This window comes from Nipponia nippon, unplaced genomic scaffold (genome assembly GCF_047370975.1).
Source record: "Nipponia nippon isolate SJK-2023a ecotype South Korea unplaced genomic scaffold, ASM4737097v1 scaffold_5, whole genome shotgun sequence".
NCBI lineage: Eukaryota > Metazoa > Chordata > Aves > Pelecaniformes > Threskiornithidae > Nipponia > Nipponia nippon.
The window spans coordinates 85,363,546-85,379,803 of record NW_028262369.1 but is presented as its reverse complement, the minus strand read 5'-3'; the positions used below and the strand labels follow the sequence as shown (position 1 = coordinate 85,379,803).

The 16,258-nt window shown below is 40.0% G+C and overlaps 1 protein-coding gene across 6 annotated transcripts in view; it reads left to right on the top strand.

The window, feature by feature from the left end:
• Positions 1-16,258, top strand: part of CNTNAP5 (contactin associated protein family member 5) — a 298,841-nt gene that overhangs the window by 258,183 nt on the left and 24,400 nt on the right. For all 6 annotated transcript variants that reach the window (XR_015698843.1, XM_087732313.1, XM_087732311.1 and 3 more), the window contains 2 exons: positions 13,116-13,246; positions 14,592-14,676. Coding sequence is in view for 5 of the 6 variants with exons in the window: in XM_087732313.1 (XP_087588439.1) it covers positions 13,116-13,246; positions 14,592-14,676 (216 nt within the window). In the remaining variant the exon portion in view is untranslated. The remainder of the gene's footprint in view (positions 1-13,115; positions 13,247-14,591; positions 14,677-16,258) is intronic.

Below are 16,258 nucleotides of genomic sequence, written 5' to 3'. Positions count from 1 at the left end.
TTGCTTCTGTGTCATTCTTTCAAGGCAGTCATTTCAGTCATGTACATTCTCTTTCTTTTTGTCCCAAATGTAATAATTTTTTAAATCTCATATCCTCTTATTTTTTAGTCTTGTTGGAATTGAAATTATTCCAATGAAAATAATGTTCGGATATGTTACTCTTTCTTCCTTCAAGAGGTTTATGCTTGCCATAAAGTTAACAGACTACGAATAACAATGTCCTTTGTAGCATTAAAAGTGAGGGCGATTCCTTCTCCCTTATTGGCTCATTTTCAAGGAATCTTGCTGAGTCTGACAGTGTATAGTAGGACTTAAGCAGGTCCCTGCTGGATAACTGATTGGTTAAATAAAGGTTAGGCTCATAGTGAAATGGGAATGGGCATTCTCATATAAAAGGTGAGCAGTAATATTCTTTGCCATAATCCCAAGACCCTTTCCACTTGTTAAGAAACTATATTGGAAGAGTATATGTGTGTATATATATATATATATATATATACACTTCACCTTTTGTAAGTATTTTTCAAGCTACTACTCGTGTATCCTGTTATTCCTCTTTTCTATTATCTACAAAATAACTAGGCAAATTATTAGTTAATAAAAGTGACAATGAGAAGAATGTTTCTGGTAATTCAGACTTCCTGCGTTAAACATTAAACATAAAATAAGTGAAAGTGTCTGCAAGGCTTATTCATAGTTAGACTATATTAAAAGGGGCTTATATGAAAGTGAACTTGCATAGGCAGCTATGGCCTAGTCCAGTCAGGTGTGAAATGTTTCCTGTAAAATCAATTGGTTTCACTAAAATTAATAAATAATCAAATTTAACCCCAACATGCTTTGGACTGTCAGTCTGTAAAGAAGGCCGTACCATTAGAAGATCCAGTACATACTGATTGAGACACTGGAATTGTGGTAGTAAAATGATTCATTTAGAGTTACCCAACAGGCCAGGGTCAGGTCTGGGAGAGGAAATAAAATCTCTTCATGCCCACTTATGGCTTCACCCACCCAGATCAATGCTGCCCACACAGAAAGCCCTTCCAGTGCTTGGAGCCTTAGAGGGCGGGTGGTTCATGAAGGCTACAATTCTGGACTTAATCTAGACTGATACAGATGATGTCCTTCTATAAAATGAGATACTCAGTAGTGCCTAGCAGCTAATATTTCTAGAAACAGTTCCTATGCAAAAAAACTATCTATATCACAAATTTGTTCTTACCTCTGATCAATTGGCTCATGTCCTGGCAGCTTATGGGTAAGTTTTCAAAAGCTGATGTTTTTAAAGATGACTTAGGGATTCTTCCCACCATTATTTAATACTTACACTTCTAAATCATACATGTGCCTTTGAAAATTGTATGCGATAACTTAACATTGTCCTCTCCCCCCATCTTACATATTGTACCCATGGATTTTTAAATTACACATATATAGAGACGTGTATGTATTATATATAGATGGGTATGTATACATGTATATAGATGGGTATGTATGTAAAGCTCACATAGTCCTATTGATCCCACATCCAAAAGGTTAGCAGTACTGTAATAATTGGCAGTTCATTTTTAATATCAGTGCCCATTACTAAGCTACACAAAATGGATAAACATCTCTAATTAGGCTTTTCAGTGTGTCAGTCCACAGAAGTTATTCACATCATGGGAAGCTACTGCCAAGAAAAAAAATAGGTTTTTTCTTTCCCAGGCTAAATTTTCACTGTAAATTTTTGCAATTACATGTTTTCACCAAGTTACCAGTACATTAGTATTATCTTTGCCTTGATCCCTAAAGACAATAATTGATGGGGGAGAAAAATATTAAGAAAGACGCTGTTAGTGCTTCTTCTGTCTCCATTCTTCCTTCCCCCCTGCAAGTAATCGAATGTGATATGAATATGATGAAGTATATTATCTAGAAAATGTTTTCTCAAGTCTTTGATTCTCAGTGTTGTTGGCTTTCTCCATGAAAATAATGATTCCTAATCTAGAAAAACAGCAGATAGCCAGCATCAAAGAAAAGAAATAGAATCTCAAACTATCCTAGAGTGATTGAAAATTTATCTGTATTATCTGATCTCATAAGAAACTAAACAATTTGAGTCTTTCTTTTTTTTGTTTCTATTCAGTAGCTTTACCTTCACCAGTGAGCTCTGTTCTCAATTTATTTTGCAAAGATTAAAGACAAGGAAAAAGGCACAGTTAAAAATAAAATTAAAAGTGAAAACAGCTTGAGTAATTCTTCTGTTAGGTCTCTGATACTCAGAATATAGTAGCAGGACCTAGATCAACTCCACTGCCCTGTCCTATGAGGTCTTGAAATCAGCTGATATTTGAAGTAAATAGGAAAAGAAACCAAAACCTGTAACAGAGGTGAGCTGAATTAACACTCTGCAAAAAAGAAGCAAATGTCATCAATGAGAAGCTACTGTTTTTTTTCTTTTTAATAAACTAGAAATCTACTGTAATCTCCTCCTGTCTCTAAGTCAGAAGCAGCCTATGTGTTGAAAGCATGTAAATTCTCCGTATTGTTTGTGCCCTGCAAGTCTGTTGAACTGCATCTCCAACTTTTCTCAAGCAAAAACAAAGCTTTTGTCATTCAGTGGTAAAGAAAGGCAAAAAATCTAGTTCAGTCTTTGAGGCAAAGAATCTTTTGATTCTGTTCACGCTGTGCACTCTGGAGTTCAATGGGGCAAAGCTAAGATAATTAGGGAAAGTAGGACTTACTGAAGCACTGGGGTGGGTTTGGGAGGTGATTTTGCTGGTTCTTTTGCTTTACCACTTTGCAGGTCTTAATTTTGGAGTGTGGGTACCACAGGACGTAACTACCTGCTGCAGAAAGACCCTCTGGGCTATACTATTGCTAGTGCAATTGTCCTATCTTTTGAGAACACCTTCTGGCTTACAGACTTCCAACACCCATTGAACAACCTGCACAATTTATGTGACTGAAGTAGAAAATGGTGCCAAGGTTCAGGTACAGCTATTTTTAACAGATCAGGAGCAGGAAAGTGAGTCATGTTGGGAAGTGTGGGAGACAGCTTTGTTGAGGAGACTAGTGTTCAAGCAACTGTCTGTTGAATTGAATTGAACTGACTGAGAATTGTTCCCAGTCTAGCTCTGGTTCACAGCCATTAAATGATTTCATATGGCAGATAGGACTATATATCTTCTAAATATAATTTCAAGCAATTGTTGTAGTTGGCTCTGAAATCTTATCTTATTTACTAAGTAAGGGGCCAGTGAGAGTTTGATCAGGAATGGTGAATGTAAAAGACATTTTCCCCAATTGCCTGTAAATAGGAGGCTGGCTGTGGCACCATGAGTAGAAAGGGTTGGGGTGGCAGGAGATCTCCCAATCAGTTTCTTTATGTAAATAGAGAAACTCCTGTGGTTAGAAACATCTCTGGTTCCTTGGATTATTCTCTGCTGTAGGCATGCTTCACAGAAAATAGGAATGCTGATTAGAGTTTTCAGTTCAAATCCAGCACTGAAAAGTCTTTGAGGGAAGAGGTAGACTTGGCACCCAGAATGAATTTTTTTTGTTTGTTTTAGCATATGGCATTCTAAATCTCTAAGTGTGCAAAACTAACTTGAAAGGAGAAACAGCCACAACATTTAGCCAAGGACTCTGGCAGATTTCTTTATCTGCTTTCCAAGAGGAGAGAACTGAAAGATCTGTCTCATTAGCTGAATTCATGGACATGTTTGTACTCATGAAGATCATTTTGCCATACTGAAGGGTCAAGAGATGTTCTGGAGACCCACAAGGGAAAAACAAGGGGACTGTAATTGGATTACATTGAGCAGGAAAGGCTGAGCATGCAGTTAATAATTGATCTGTGCTCTGAATATATACAGACTGACTTTGAACTTACTAGTATCTGGCATAAAACCCCAGACCACTGGCTGCAGATAATCAGCTAGGAAGAAAACATACATTCCCATTTGCTTGGAGGAGGTATTTATCTCCTAGAGGACTTAAGTTCCTAGCTTTCATTTTGCAGTTGAAAAGTCAGTTTTATTGTTGGATTTCTGTGGAGCTGTCCTGAAAGGGGTTGGGAGGAAGGACAGAGAGGGTCACAAGCTCCTATGTTTAAATGGATGCTGCAGATATGTATAAGCTCTTCAATAATTCTGAAATGAGGGTCTTTTCAGAACCCATTTTACCAAAACCTTTAGCCCTGAGGATTGATAGTAGTCACTTTTCAGTTATTCTTAAGTTGTGAATTATCTGTGTTGTGGACATAAAGAGCTGTGCAGTGAGAGCTGTAGTCCAGCAGAACTGCTGGCTCAAGTGCTACCTTGGAGCAGTGTAGCTGTTTCCACACAACATAGAGCCCAAAGCTAATAATACTTGGAAGACCCAGCCTGGGTCCGAGCAAACCTCCTTCTCTATCTTGCTTGTAGTATGCCTATTAGAACGTTAATTTTTCCTGTAAATGTCAGTTATGCTGGCTGGATAATGAAAAGGTGACTTTGTCCTTCTTGTCTAATGAAATTGGGTGTTTATGCCTTTGTCTTTACGAGCGAGACTGGCCTTCAGGAATTCCAGGTCGAGACCAGGGGAAAAGTCTGGAACAAGGAAGATGTACGCTTGGTGGAAGAGAATCAGATCAGGGAATGCTTAAGCAAACTGGTAGGCCCTGGTAGGATGAACCCACGAGTGCTGAGAGAGGTGGCAGATGTCATTGCAAGGCCACTCAAGAGGCAATGGGCACAAACTGAAACACATGAGGTTTCATCTGAACATCAGGAAGCTCTTTTTTATTGTGAGGGTGACTGAGCCCTGACACATCTTGCCTAGAGAACAGATATTAAAAAGCCGTCTGGACATGACCCTAGACAACCAGTTCTAAGTGTCCCTGCCTGAGCCGGGGGGGGCTGGACAACGTGACCTCCAGAGGTCCCTTCCAACCTCAACCATCCTATGATTCTGTGAAAAACTGCAGAAGTACTTGAAGGTAAAGTAGTGAAAGTATATGTGTGTAAGCATGTATTTTGCTATAGAAAAGTCATCACAATGCTACCATTATACGGTTCTTGTAGTAGGATTGTTGCTAAGTAAATGTTTCACCCTTCCTCTAATTTTCTCCATTATATGACTTAAGAACCAGAGTCAGTTCTTCGTGTGCCAATGGTTGTGGCTTTTTTGAAACTCAAATATTTCCCTTGAGAGTTTGCTATAATCAGGAGAAAGTCACTGATTAAAGGATCAAGCTTCTCTAGTCACAGAGGGCTGGCATAACCCATGAAATAGACAGTGCTTAGATGGACTTAGATGGTCAGAGGAGCAGAACATTTCCCAGAGATTCGTGACCAGGCAGGCCATGTCTATAGAGCTCAACACAAACAAGAATCATTAACAGAACTCCATTAATCCACAAAGTTCTGTGCTGTCTCTATTATGAGTTAAGAATGAAAAGGAGGTTTGAGAAGAGAGGCATATGATTATTTTTCTCTAGTTTTATTTAAAAGATTATTGCTTGCTCTCCTGCTCCACAGACATCATGTACTGCTCAAACTGATTGTTTCTTTTTTTCTGTTCAGACCATCTTTTTCCATGTTCTCATTGCTGAACATTATGGTTATTTCTTAGGTCAGTGTGAAACAAGTCCTTGCTTGAACAGGTATCTGTACTGCCAAAACTGAAACAGGAGTCATTGAAAGATATTAGGAAAAGAATGGAAACTATGAACCAGGATCTCAGTGAGGGCAGGTTGGTATGAATTCCTCAGGGTATCACAACATAGGATCTCAGTCTTTTTTGCCTGTGAGCTGTTCGCACAGAGTTAGTGATGATGCATAATTTGCAAAGCCAGGTTGAACTTTTGGAATAAAATTCAGAGGATGATACTTCTTATTTCATTCACTGGGTAAAGAATAAAAGTTCTTCCTGCCAGCCTGGCTGCTATGCTGGTCTTAAATGAAAAGTACAGTGTGAGATGAAAGCCTGGCAAGATTCTTCTACATACAAAGGTGAGTAAACCATAGGGCCTACTGAATGTCTGACCATGAGAAGACTAATGGCATCCAGTGTGTGCTTAAAGACAGGAGGAGAGATCTGAGCGTCAGATCCAATAGTATCATACAGATAGCTTTTTTTACCAGAATAAATCTCACCATCAGAAAGCAGGTAGTTTCAGGGAGATTTAACTGCATCTGATGTCCTGGGCTCTTTTCTTCATCTTTACATTCAGTCACCTTCAGGGAAAAAAGATAATTAATGTGGCATCACTTTGTAAAAGAAACAGCAATCAGTTCCTTCACCAAAAAGAAGGATCTAGGAATGGAGAGAGAATGATAATGACTAATAGTATTTTTTTAAATTGCTGCTCACCCAGAGGTTTCATGTCATTTTCCAAAGGATGCTAACGTTCATCTGTTTCACCAACAGATAAACTGTGACACAAAGAAGGAAGACAATTCGTCAGCAGTCATCAAGCTGGTAGATCCCAAATTGTTGCAGTGCTCTGTCCATCTCCTCCAGGGTACATAAATACACCACTGTGTATGCTTACCCATGAGCTAAACTGGAGAGACAGTGTTTAGTATTATCTCACATCCATGGGTTAGCCCTGTTCCCATTTTAGGCCCAGCCACGTTGGCATGGACATGGGCTGTTTTGTTTAGATGAGGGTTCCCAGTAGAATCACTGGAATAAGCTCTGTGTTTAAGCCACTCAGTATGTGCATGATGAGCTCTGTGACTGTGGTCCTCTGGGTCATCTTTTAGACTTGCAATATCTTCTAGCTTTGGAGCAAGAAGCATCTGCCAGTTCCTTTTTAATTGCTGGTCAGCTTGTGTTAAGCCAACTGGCAGCTGGTGGGAATGAAATGTCTATGAAGGTTAAACACATTTGTCAGTCATCTAAGGGAACTAGCTACATTTGTTCATGTTTAAGTGACATTCTCAATCTGGCTCCAGCTGCCTAGCAGGATTGGAAAGAGGTCATGGGCCTCCAGGTCGGCTCCTTTAGGGGCTTTTGGGGATGTGTTTTTTTCCGAGTTGAAGAAATGCAATGTGAAAGTGTTTTTTTTAATATAAGATGGCCTGAATATGATCCTTGAGTCCTGAATGTCTCAAGCATTGAGTGGGAGACATTCAAGTAAGCACCTATTTTTTTTCACTACCATGAGAGATTACAAAAAATTGGGTGGTGGATATTCTTTTTAAACCCTATGAAATGCTGTCATCTAAACAAATGCAATAGCTGAGTGATCATATCAGCAAACATGTTCAACAGTTTTGCCTCTTTGTTTTCTCCATGCAAAACAAAAAGCAAGAGTCACCTCCTAAAAATGTGCAAGTACTTTCTTAGTTAAATGCCACTGGACGCTGAAGAGATGGGCCCTGTTCTTTCGAATCACCAGTGGCACTTCCACTAAAGAGTAAATTTACTGAGTAAATATCCCTAGGGAGAAGCTGCTAATTAAGGAGCAGGTTTCTCAGCCAGCTGCTCCTAACTGAGAAAATGGTGGTTCATTTTTAAATATCTAGGCTATGAAGAGGGACACTGTCATGCTGAAGCTGTGCAAGTTGGCAGAGAGATATTTTGTGGTAGAGACGACTGAAAACTGTCATGCGCTGTTCTGCAATCAGGAATGGAGAAACATTTCCACCTTAAGAGCTGCAAATGGCTTTCTGGGCTAAATACTACTTTTTTTTTTTTTTTCATAATAGCAACATCAATAGCCTCACTAATATATTCCACCCTTTGTTTAATTGATTACTTCCTTAATTATTTTCTCTTTTAGCTACAGCTCAGATGAGTGCTGAGGGTGAGTGCGGAGGGTGGATGTAGTGGTGTAGCTAACATCTTACAGTCTGATGAGAGTGACTACCGGTTTGAGACAGCTGTAAGAGGTTCTATTGGTCCTAAACTCCTTTGTTTCTGGGTGCCTCTGACACAATGGGACATGTAGGGGTAGTCCAAGGCCCTTTTCCTAATGCAGTGTTTCATTATTTTATACATACACATTTCTCCCAAATCACAGTTGTCAACTGCCCTTATTTAAATGATTTTTCCTGATGTTACGTGATGGTGATAAAGTTGTACATTTCATGTGTGCTCCCTGAACTAACCTCAGCTTCTCCGAGCGGTGCAAGATGTTTTGCCAGCTGCTGCAGCCAGTTTAAGTCATTAAAAAGTGCTGCTGAAGTTGGTGGAGATGTTGGGTTCAATCTGGGCTCATTTAAAACCAGTTTCTGTAAATGAAGGTCCTGCAGAGAAGTCTCAGACTCCAAGGGCATGTCATTCCCTTCCTTGCTGTTTGGTTCTTCAAGACTAAATGACACAATACCTGTGGTCCTGGTGACATGTGTGACAAGAACCTTTCTTATGAATGATGGATTTATAGACCAAATTCCTGGTATCCATTTTTTTGTTTTCTTCAGAGCTGCTTTAACCTTTTTGCCAAATATCTAGCACTGGGTGAGATCTTTCAAGGAAGTCTTTTCCTGAGCTAGAACACTCTCTGTAACATTTTCCCATGCTCCCTTTTCTGGCTGATGATTTAAAAACTACTATTGGAATTTCAACACAAGCTTTGGCAGACCAGAATGAATGTAAAGTTATTGGGCATAGGCCACAAAGCCACCAGATGTTTCTGACACTCCACTCAGGCACTGCTGTAGACACAGGCAAAAGAAAGACAACTCTGCTGTTTATGTGTTCAAGTAGAAAAGGTTTTGGACACAGAGTATGTAACATCATGGCCGAGGTATTTCTTCACACTATGCAGTTTGGGAATATTTTTTTTTTCTTCAGGCTGAACACTCTGAAATCTCTAACCAGTTTAATGTCCTTATTACTACTGGACTCAAGAGCTGCTACTACATCTTTCTTGTCCTCATCAAAAAGCAATTTGAAGGTACCATGCTATTCCTGTAGCTGCCTGGAGGCTGGTTATGCTGCCCACTGATCATCAGTGTACTGCTAGCGACTACTGACCCTGGCCTCCATCACCATTGAAAGAGTGTCCTGGGAGCATTTTGTTTCAGAAAAGTCATCCCCAACCTAGTCACCATCATGCGATGGCATAAATACTGCCCTTTGGTCTCTATTTCCTCTGCACAAGGGGACCCCCAGAAATCCTGTTAAAATGGCTCTGTAGCTGTTTGGTATCAGAAGAGAGATGTTATTCAGCCCTACAGTCGTGGATTATGCTACTGCAGACTACAGATTGAAGACCACAGTAATGTGTAGCAAGCCAGCTTTGATACTGGTGGTGGTCTCATCACAGTAGCAAGGCAGCCCACGTGGACTCGTTTCCTCCAGAAGTGGTGAAAAGAGGCCACACTGTGCTCTGTAACACTGTGGCTAAACTATGCCTGCTCCCCTCTTGAGCTGTTCTGGAGCTAGCATAGCATATCTCCATACTGATCTGTAGTCCGCAGAATTTGAAGCTGAAAGAGATGACTATAATAAAGTGTGAATCTACTCTTACCTAACACTGCTGGAGTAACATGTCCAGTAAAATTTTCCAGCCCGAAGCCAAAAACATGATACGTCTCTCTTTTCTTCCCTCCATCTTTTATGGACTTAATAGAAATTGCCTCCAGCAATTCCCCATACATTAGAGAAGGGAGAAAACACAACAGGCGAGTGCATTGCTTGAGCATTATGGCATTCCAGGTGTGCATGCTCAGACATGGGGAGCTGAAAAGAGGATGACAGGCATGACTGCAACAAGACTGCCAGAAATTACACTGCTCGTGATTAGTGTGAATCCCTACTGTGAGGCAAAAATGATGCAAAATAGAGAGAGAATAGAGACTAGGGAGAACAGAGCTGGTTTATGCACAGATTTTTATTTGCAGTTAGTGACACTGGGCTGATGCGATGGAGAAAGTCAGTGGACCAGATAATCAAAATTCAGAGGACAAAAAAAATTTCTTAATAATAATCCTAATTAATAATCCATTTATTTTGCCTGTCAGGTAGCAAAATGGCAATGTAATCTGCCAGACAAATTATTCTGTACTCTCAAAACAGAAGAAGTTTTGGTACTGACTGCAAGCCAAAATCAGCTCTGAGCTACACTGGTGTAAATTCCACAACACCTCTGGAGACATAAGCCCATGTACTTCTGGTTTATATTAATGCAAATTTGACCCCAGGCAAAATGCCAACTTTAATTCAATGGCTTTGAAGAGCAGCCATCCAAAAAAAGTTGCCATTGGAATTCAAAGCAATTTGATAAAATAAGATGCTATTCACTGATCTCTTTAAATGATTTAAGGTAAAATTGTACCACTATAGAAAGTAAGATCTGTTCTTAATGGATGTCAAGAACCTCCTCCATTGTCTCCCAACAAATGGAACAGATGGTTTCTGGTTTAAAATCAGTGTTTCTCTGATTAAGTCAATGGGTAAATCCCTATTTGCAGCAGCTGAGAGCTTAGGTAGATTGCATATCTTGCTGTCTCACTTCGAACACAAATGTGCTGGTTGCTATGTTGATCACTTGGATATAGTAGTACCGTTTATATTTTATGTACTGGTGTGTTCATAGCATTTGAAAAGAGCAGAGAAGTTTTTTCACATTTACAAACTAAGCAACTAGTACAAGGTCACAGGCCAAATCTAGGCCCTGTTCCATTTCTCGTGTTACACCCCTTTCAAAGGCTCCAGATAATAGGCAGCCTATAAAGTACTTCTGCTGGGACATGATTTTTAGTTTGGACCAATCTGTTACACTATCATATTTTAATTTCAGCTTATTCTGTGCCATCATCTCAGCTGTGGTGTGCAGGGTCAGGCAACCTTTCCATTTTTTTATCAACTCTCCCACTGCCCTAACGAGCAAGTCTGAAGAAGGTCCCTTAACTTCCTTGCACTTGGGCTTCTTTTCTCATATCTTTCTAGAGTAAAGTGATTGTAAGATGTTTACACTGTTATTCCCTGTTGGTGCATCTATCATTCAGTACCAGAAAATGGGATTGTGATTTAAGTTTGGACCTTTAAGTGTGTCATTAATGGTGATAGACAGTAGCTCCTTGTCCTGGCTATCCAATGAAGGGATGGGAGCTTTGCAGTATGATTCGGGGCAGCTGAATCAGGACCTATAATATCACACTGAATAATTTAGCAGTTGTTAACTGACCTTGATCTCTTCACAAATTCCCCTCTAACATCCATGACTATGTGTGAGAAAATAAATGCCTTTTATCTCCTTTTTTTTTTTTTTATTTTCACTTTAAAAGCTTACCTGACCCACCAGCCCTCTCAATCAGCTAAAAAGCCTTCATCCTAGTAGTTCATTCTCATTTTCCCTCTCATTTTTAGAAGCTTTGTTTCTATCATCCAAAGCTCAGACAGTGGCAGTGCCCATCTGGGAGTGCAGCTTTTAGGAGCCTGAGCAGCCAAACATCCTGGTGAGGGAAAAGGAGGAGGGATGATCTTAACTGGACTCGGTCTAACCAGGAAAGACTACCAACTTCACTGTGAGTTGTGTAGAGGTGGCAAAATTCCCCCTTTGCAGGAAATTTATACATTGTTTTAAGCTCTTTATAAAGTGGGTTTACAGTAGCTTGTAGGACAACAGAGCTGACCTTATTGAGGGAAGACTTGGAAGGCTTGAAGGGAGCAGGTACGTCCACACTATGTAGTGAAGGAGAACTGCCCCATGTCCTCTCTTACTAACTCTAGACTTGCAAGCAGTCTTGCAACATTAATACAGCTGAATATAGGAGCCAGGCAGCACTGCTCATTCACCTCACTAAACAGCCAGACTGCTTCTGGGGTCAGAGGTGCCTCTGAATAACGTTGCAGTGCACCACACATATGCAGCAGCTCATGCAGGTGTATTGCGGGCTTCTCTGATGTGGCACTGCATCGCGATGCGTACGCAAGCATTGCCTCTGCAAACACTGAAACAGGTCCTAGAGCTAAAACAGCATGAACACATCCTTCAGTGACAAACAGTCAGTTGGTCCCTATCATTCAGCATAGGTAACATTTGCCTGTAGCCTTCTTCAAAATCTAGTGATACTTGCAATAGTTTGAACCTGTGCTAACAGAAGCGCTGAAATGGAAGGAGATAGGAGGGGGTTTTGTGATGATTTTCAGAACAGGGAATAAATGAAGGACCCTTTGCTCAGGGTTGTGGTGCTGTCAGTGTTCATTTTCTGCTTGGAGACAGTAACAAAGTAGCCCCAGAAAAGCTTTTTAACTCTATGGTACCAATGTTGTTCCATGTATTTTGGTTGATGATGAACAAAAAGAGCTCCAAAAGTTCAGAGAATTTTTTTCTTCCTGCTACTTAATTCCAATAAAAGTAAGCTTGGAAGGATTTTATCAGAAGAGATTCTTTTCCTTTTAAATTATATATGTGTGTGTATATATATTTTTTTTTCCCTGTAGTAATTTGTGGAAGGATTAAAATTCATATTGGATTCCGTGTTTTCTTGTGCATTTTGATTTGCTATGGTAATGTTATTTATCAGAAGTCACAATGCTTTTTTTGATACAAAGATTAAAAGAGGTGTTTGGCATTCATTTTTATATGAATTATATTTATTTCTTCAAATACATTAGAACACCAAAGTAAAAATATTTTTTATGTATGATCATTTACAATATATCTTTTCTTGTATTGCATATAAATTGTAATGAGTCTGGGCATTTAAATGTTTGAAATTAAGTTCTAATTCTCACAATTGTCGCTCTCTCCTGCATTGTCTGTTACATCCTGATGAAAAGGAATAGTAAAATCCACCAATATTAAATAGAACAGTGCAAGACCTGTATGCCCTCTGGTGGAAGCGATCCTTAACAGACTAATGCAGATCAGCTTCTGTGGTAATGCTAAATGTCTGACCTGCAGACAGACACATTCTCCTTTGATATACTTAGTTACTCAATTAAGTTATGTTTCTCCATAGCAGAGTTTGTTAGCTAGTAGGAAGGAAAACTCTTCCAGTGCATTATTTTTTTCACACTTTTCATTTCAGTTTGAACTCTTTCATTTCTCTTCAACCTCTTTCTTGACTTTTTAACCTTGTTACTCCACTGTAATAAAAAGAAAATGAGTTATACGTTGTGTAAAGGCATTGAACCGTATCTCATTACTGACATAGGTTTTATACGTAGAATTTTGCTCTGCTTTTAAGGAAGTTTACAGGTCCGATACAAGCTGAGTAAGGATGGGCTCCTCATTTTCACCATTGACTCTGGAAATTTTGCCAACCGAGAGCTGCACCATGTGAAGATTAACAGAGAAGGCAGGGAGCTCATCATTCAGGTACACCATGGCTTATGTCAAATGTTAAATAATACTTCATGCCACAGACGGACCCACTGATTTCAATACCTGATGGCCAGCAGGAGGCAAAGGTTTCACATTGATCTGGCGCAACCAAAGCTGGTCCAGCAGCAGAACAACCCTGTAGGTTAGACCAAAGCTCCATCCAGATCCTGCTTCAAAGAGTGCCCAACTGTGGTGTTTTCCATTGAGTGATCCTTCCCTTGTCTCTGACAACCTGTGAATTAGGAAATGCCTTTGGCCAAAAGTTCATCTGGACCATTGGAGTGGTTCCGGGGCTTAGGGATGTCTGTGTGACTTGTAGTCCCAGAGGAAGCACACAGTATAGGTCATTAAAAAGCTGCCAAAGGGAGAAAAACAGCTGAGGAATGAGCACCTGTGAATGTAATTTCATTTAGGGTATGTGCCCCAAGGGAGGATGTGACCCCAGCTGCCTTATCCTCTCACAGCAAAGGAAAAGCTGAAGGAACACAGGGTGCAGCCACCATGTGCATGACAATGCCCTGTCCCTTTGCTAGAAGCAAGCCATGCTGAATGTGACAACCTCATGAGAGACACACACCACACACACCCCACCCCACCCCCCCACCTTGTTTCTCTGCATTGCCTGTTTTTCCAAGGCAGGGAAGACTGTCTTACTGCTCCTTCTGCTTTCCTTCTGAGGCTAATTGTAGCAGTTCATATTACAAAACAAATTGTCTAGATCTGGGTGGCAGTTGTTTAACAGGGAAGGGTGACAGAGTCGACAGAGAAGCCGTGTGTTAAGGAATAGAATAAGAAGGAGACAGAAGCACAGGGAGCGTCACAGTTTTTCTTTCCTCTACAGTTTCCATGTCTGGGTGGTAAAATGGTAACAGTTAGCATGCAACTAGGGTGGGTAGGCCTGATTATCTAGGAAAGAGGCTTACGCTAAAAGCCAGGGTTTTCCTCAAGTACTAGTTTTCTATTGTCTGCTGCGCTGTGATTTTCTTCTATCCAGAACTAATTCTTCACAATACATTTCTAGAGAGGCCTCCTTTGAGTGTATTCTGAAATGACTAGACATGGATTTTGGGAAGCAGGGGGATTTCAGTGTCAAACATTCTGAGCTTTTCTGCAGGGGAAGTTTCTTCAAAGCCCTTTATATGACTATTCTGGTGTACCTTTCAGCTTCTCATGCTAAAATCAAAGCACATTCACTTTGCTATCTTTAGAAACTGAATCATGCTTGGGGGCAGAATTAACTGATTTGCAGCTGAGAGCGTTCCCAGAAGTTTGCAGTACAGAGAGATCTAGGGGTGTCTACATGCTGTTGTAACGAACTAATTTTATTGCCCTCTTCCAGGTTGATCAAGTTCTGAAACTCAAACACAACTTTTCTGAGATTGATTTTAAGGCCATCAAATCACTCACCTTGGGCAAGGTCACAGGTAGGTTCTACTAAAAATATTCCTGATTCATCAGTTGTTATAGTGCTGGAGTTAATCTGTGCTGTGTGTTGGGTTTTTAATAGGATTGGGGTTTCGTTTGGCTGGTTTAGCTGTAAGAGTTGGCCTGAGCATTCCAGTACCCCTGTTTGTATATCTCATCAATGCAAAAATTTGGCCGCTTTACTTGTTTGCACTGATAGCAATATTAACTTCTCCCATTGCTCTCTCCAGGAAAGTGATTCATACTGCCTGTGTGGCTGCATAGGGTGGCATCTTAGCCTAATGATGTCATTTTGCTAACTACATCTTGCTCCTCTCAAGCCATTTCTGTTTCCTAATGATAAGAACAGCAGCACTGTGAGCCTTCGTCCTCTCTACCCCTTTTTCATTCCCAGTCCTTTTGCATTTGAATTCTGCAAGGAATATTTATATTACATAAAACATTAAGGCCACAATTCTATATGCTCTGTGCATGGACCTTCTTGATCTGACCTCTCTGCACTACAAAGCCATTACAAGACTTTAACTCTTGTAAGTTAAAGAAAACTCTGCCTGAAATTTGGAATGTAGAACTCCTCTATTTTGTTGTCATGTATGTTATGTTACATAGAGTTATGTTACATAAGACAAGAGTCTTATTTGTTCCCAGTAAGATTCTAAATGCTTCCTTGGTTATAGATATTTTAGTCCTTTGTTAGAATTGGACCTCCATATCAAGCCTGACATCTGTTTCACTATTACAATTTTATATGTCTTATTAATAACATCCAAGGCCTGCGGGACTGGTAGCTAGACAGAAACTATAGACATCCTCTAGTGTCTACTTGTGCCATATAATTGTATATAATGACATTAATGCACTCTACAACATGTTTTACCTTCTAGATTAAGGGCAGGAACTGATTTTCCCCTTAATTATATTTAATGTTTCTTTAGAATGCAGCAATCTTCCAAGCCTTTGTGGACAGGTTTGACATTTTTCATCCCAAGTCAAGCTAAGCTAAGAATCTCGTTTTGTCAACTGTCAGCTGTAGTGCTGAAAATCTAAGAGAACATTGCTCATCATGACCTCTACCTAAAGCTCCAGCTATAGATACCAAATTAATAAACCAAGGCTTTTCTAACCAGCAAGATGGAATATAGCACAAAGACCTTCAAACATGTAGCCAGCAAGCTGACAAGGTTCAGCTCAGCATCATGGAGAGAAACTAGATTTAGTCACAAAAATATGATTAACTTTACAAGTACAAGGTTGTTGCAAAGCCAAAAAGCCTAGACGTATCTCCAGAGGTCTGGCATTTGGTTCCACTGAACACCACAGACTTGTCTCCAGGTAGCTTTTAATGGATATATCCTTCTGTTATTTCTCTCTTGCCCCAAAGTTTATTGGGATTTTGGTTTAGTAATAGTAATAACAATAGCAATAGTTCATATTCTGTAATGACACTAAAGCCATAAACTTGGCCATCCACATGGTGGGAGATCTTATTGCTGTACCAGGAATCACACAATGCATCCCAGCAAGTCACTTTAATTCCAGCCGAATCCTAATTCTGGTTTCTTCTTCATACGTTAAGTGAAT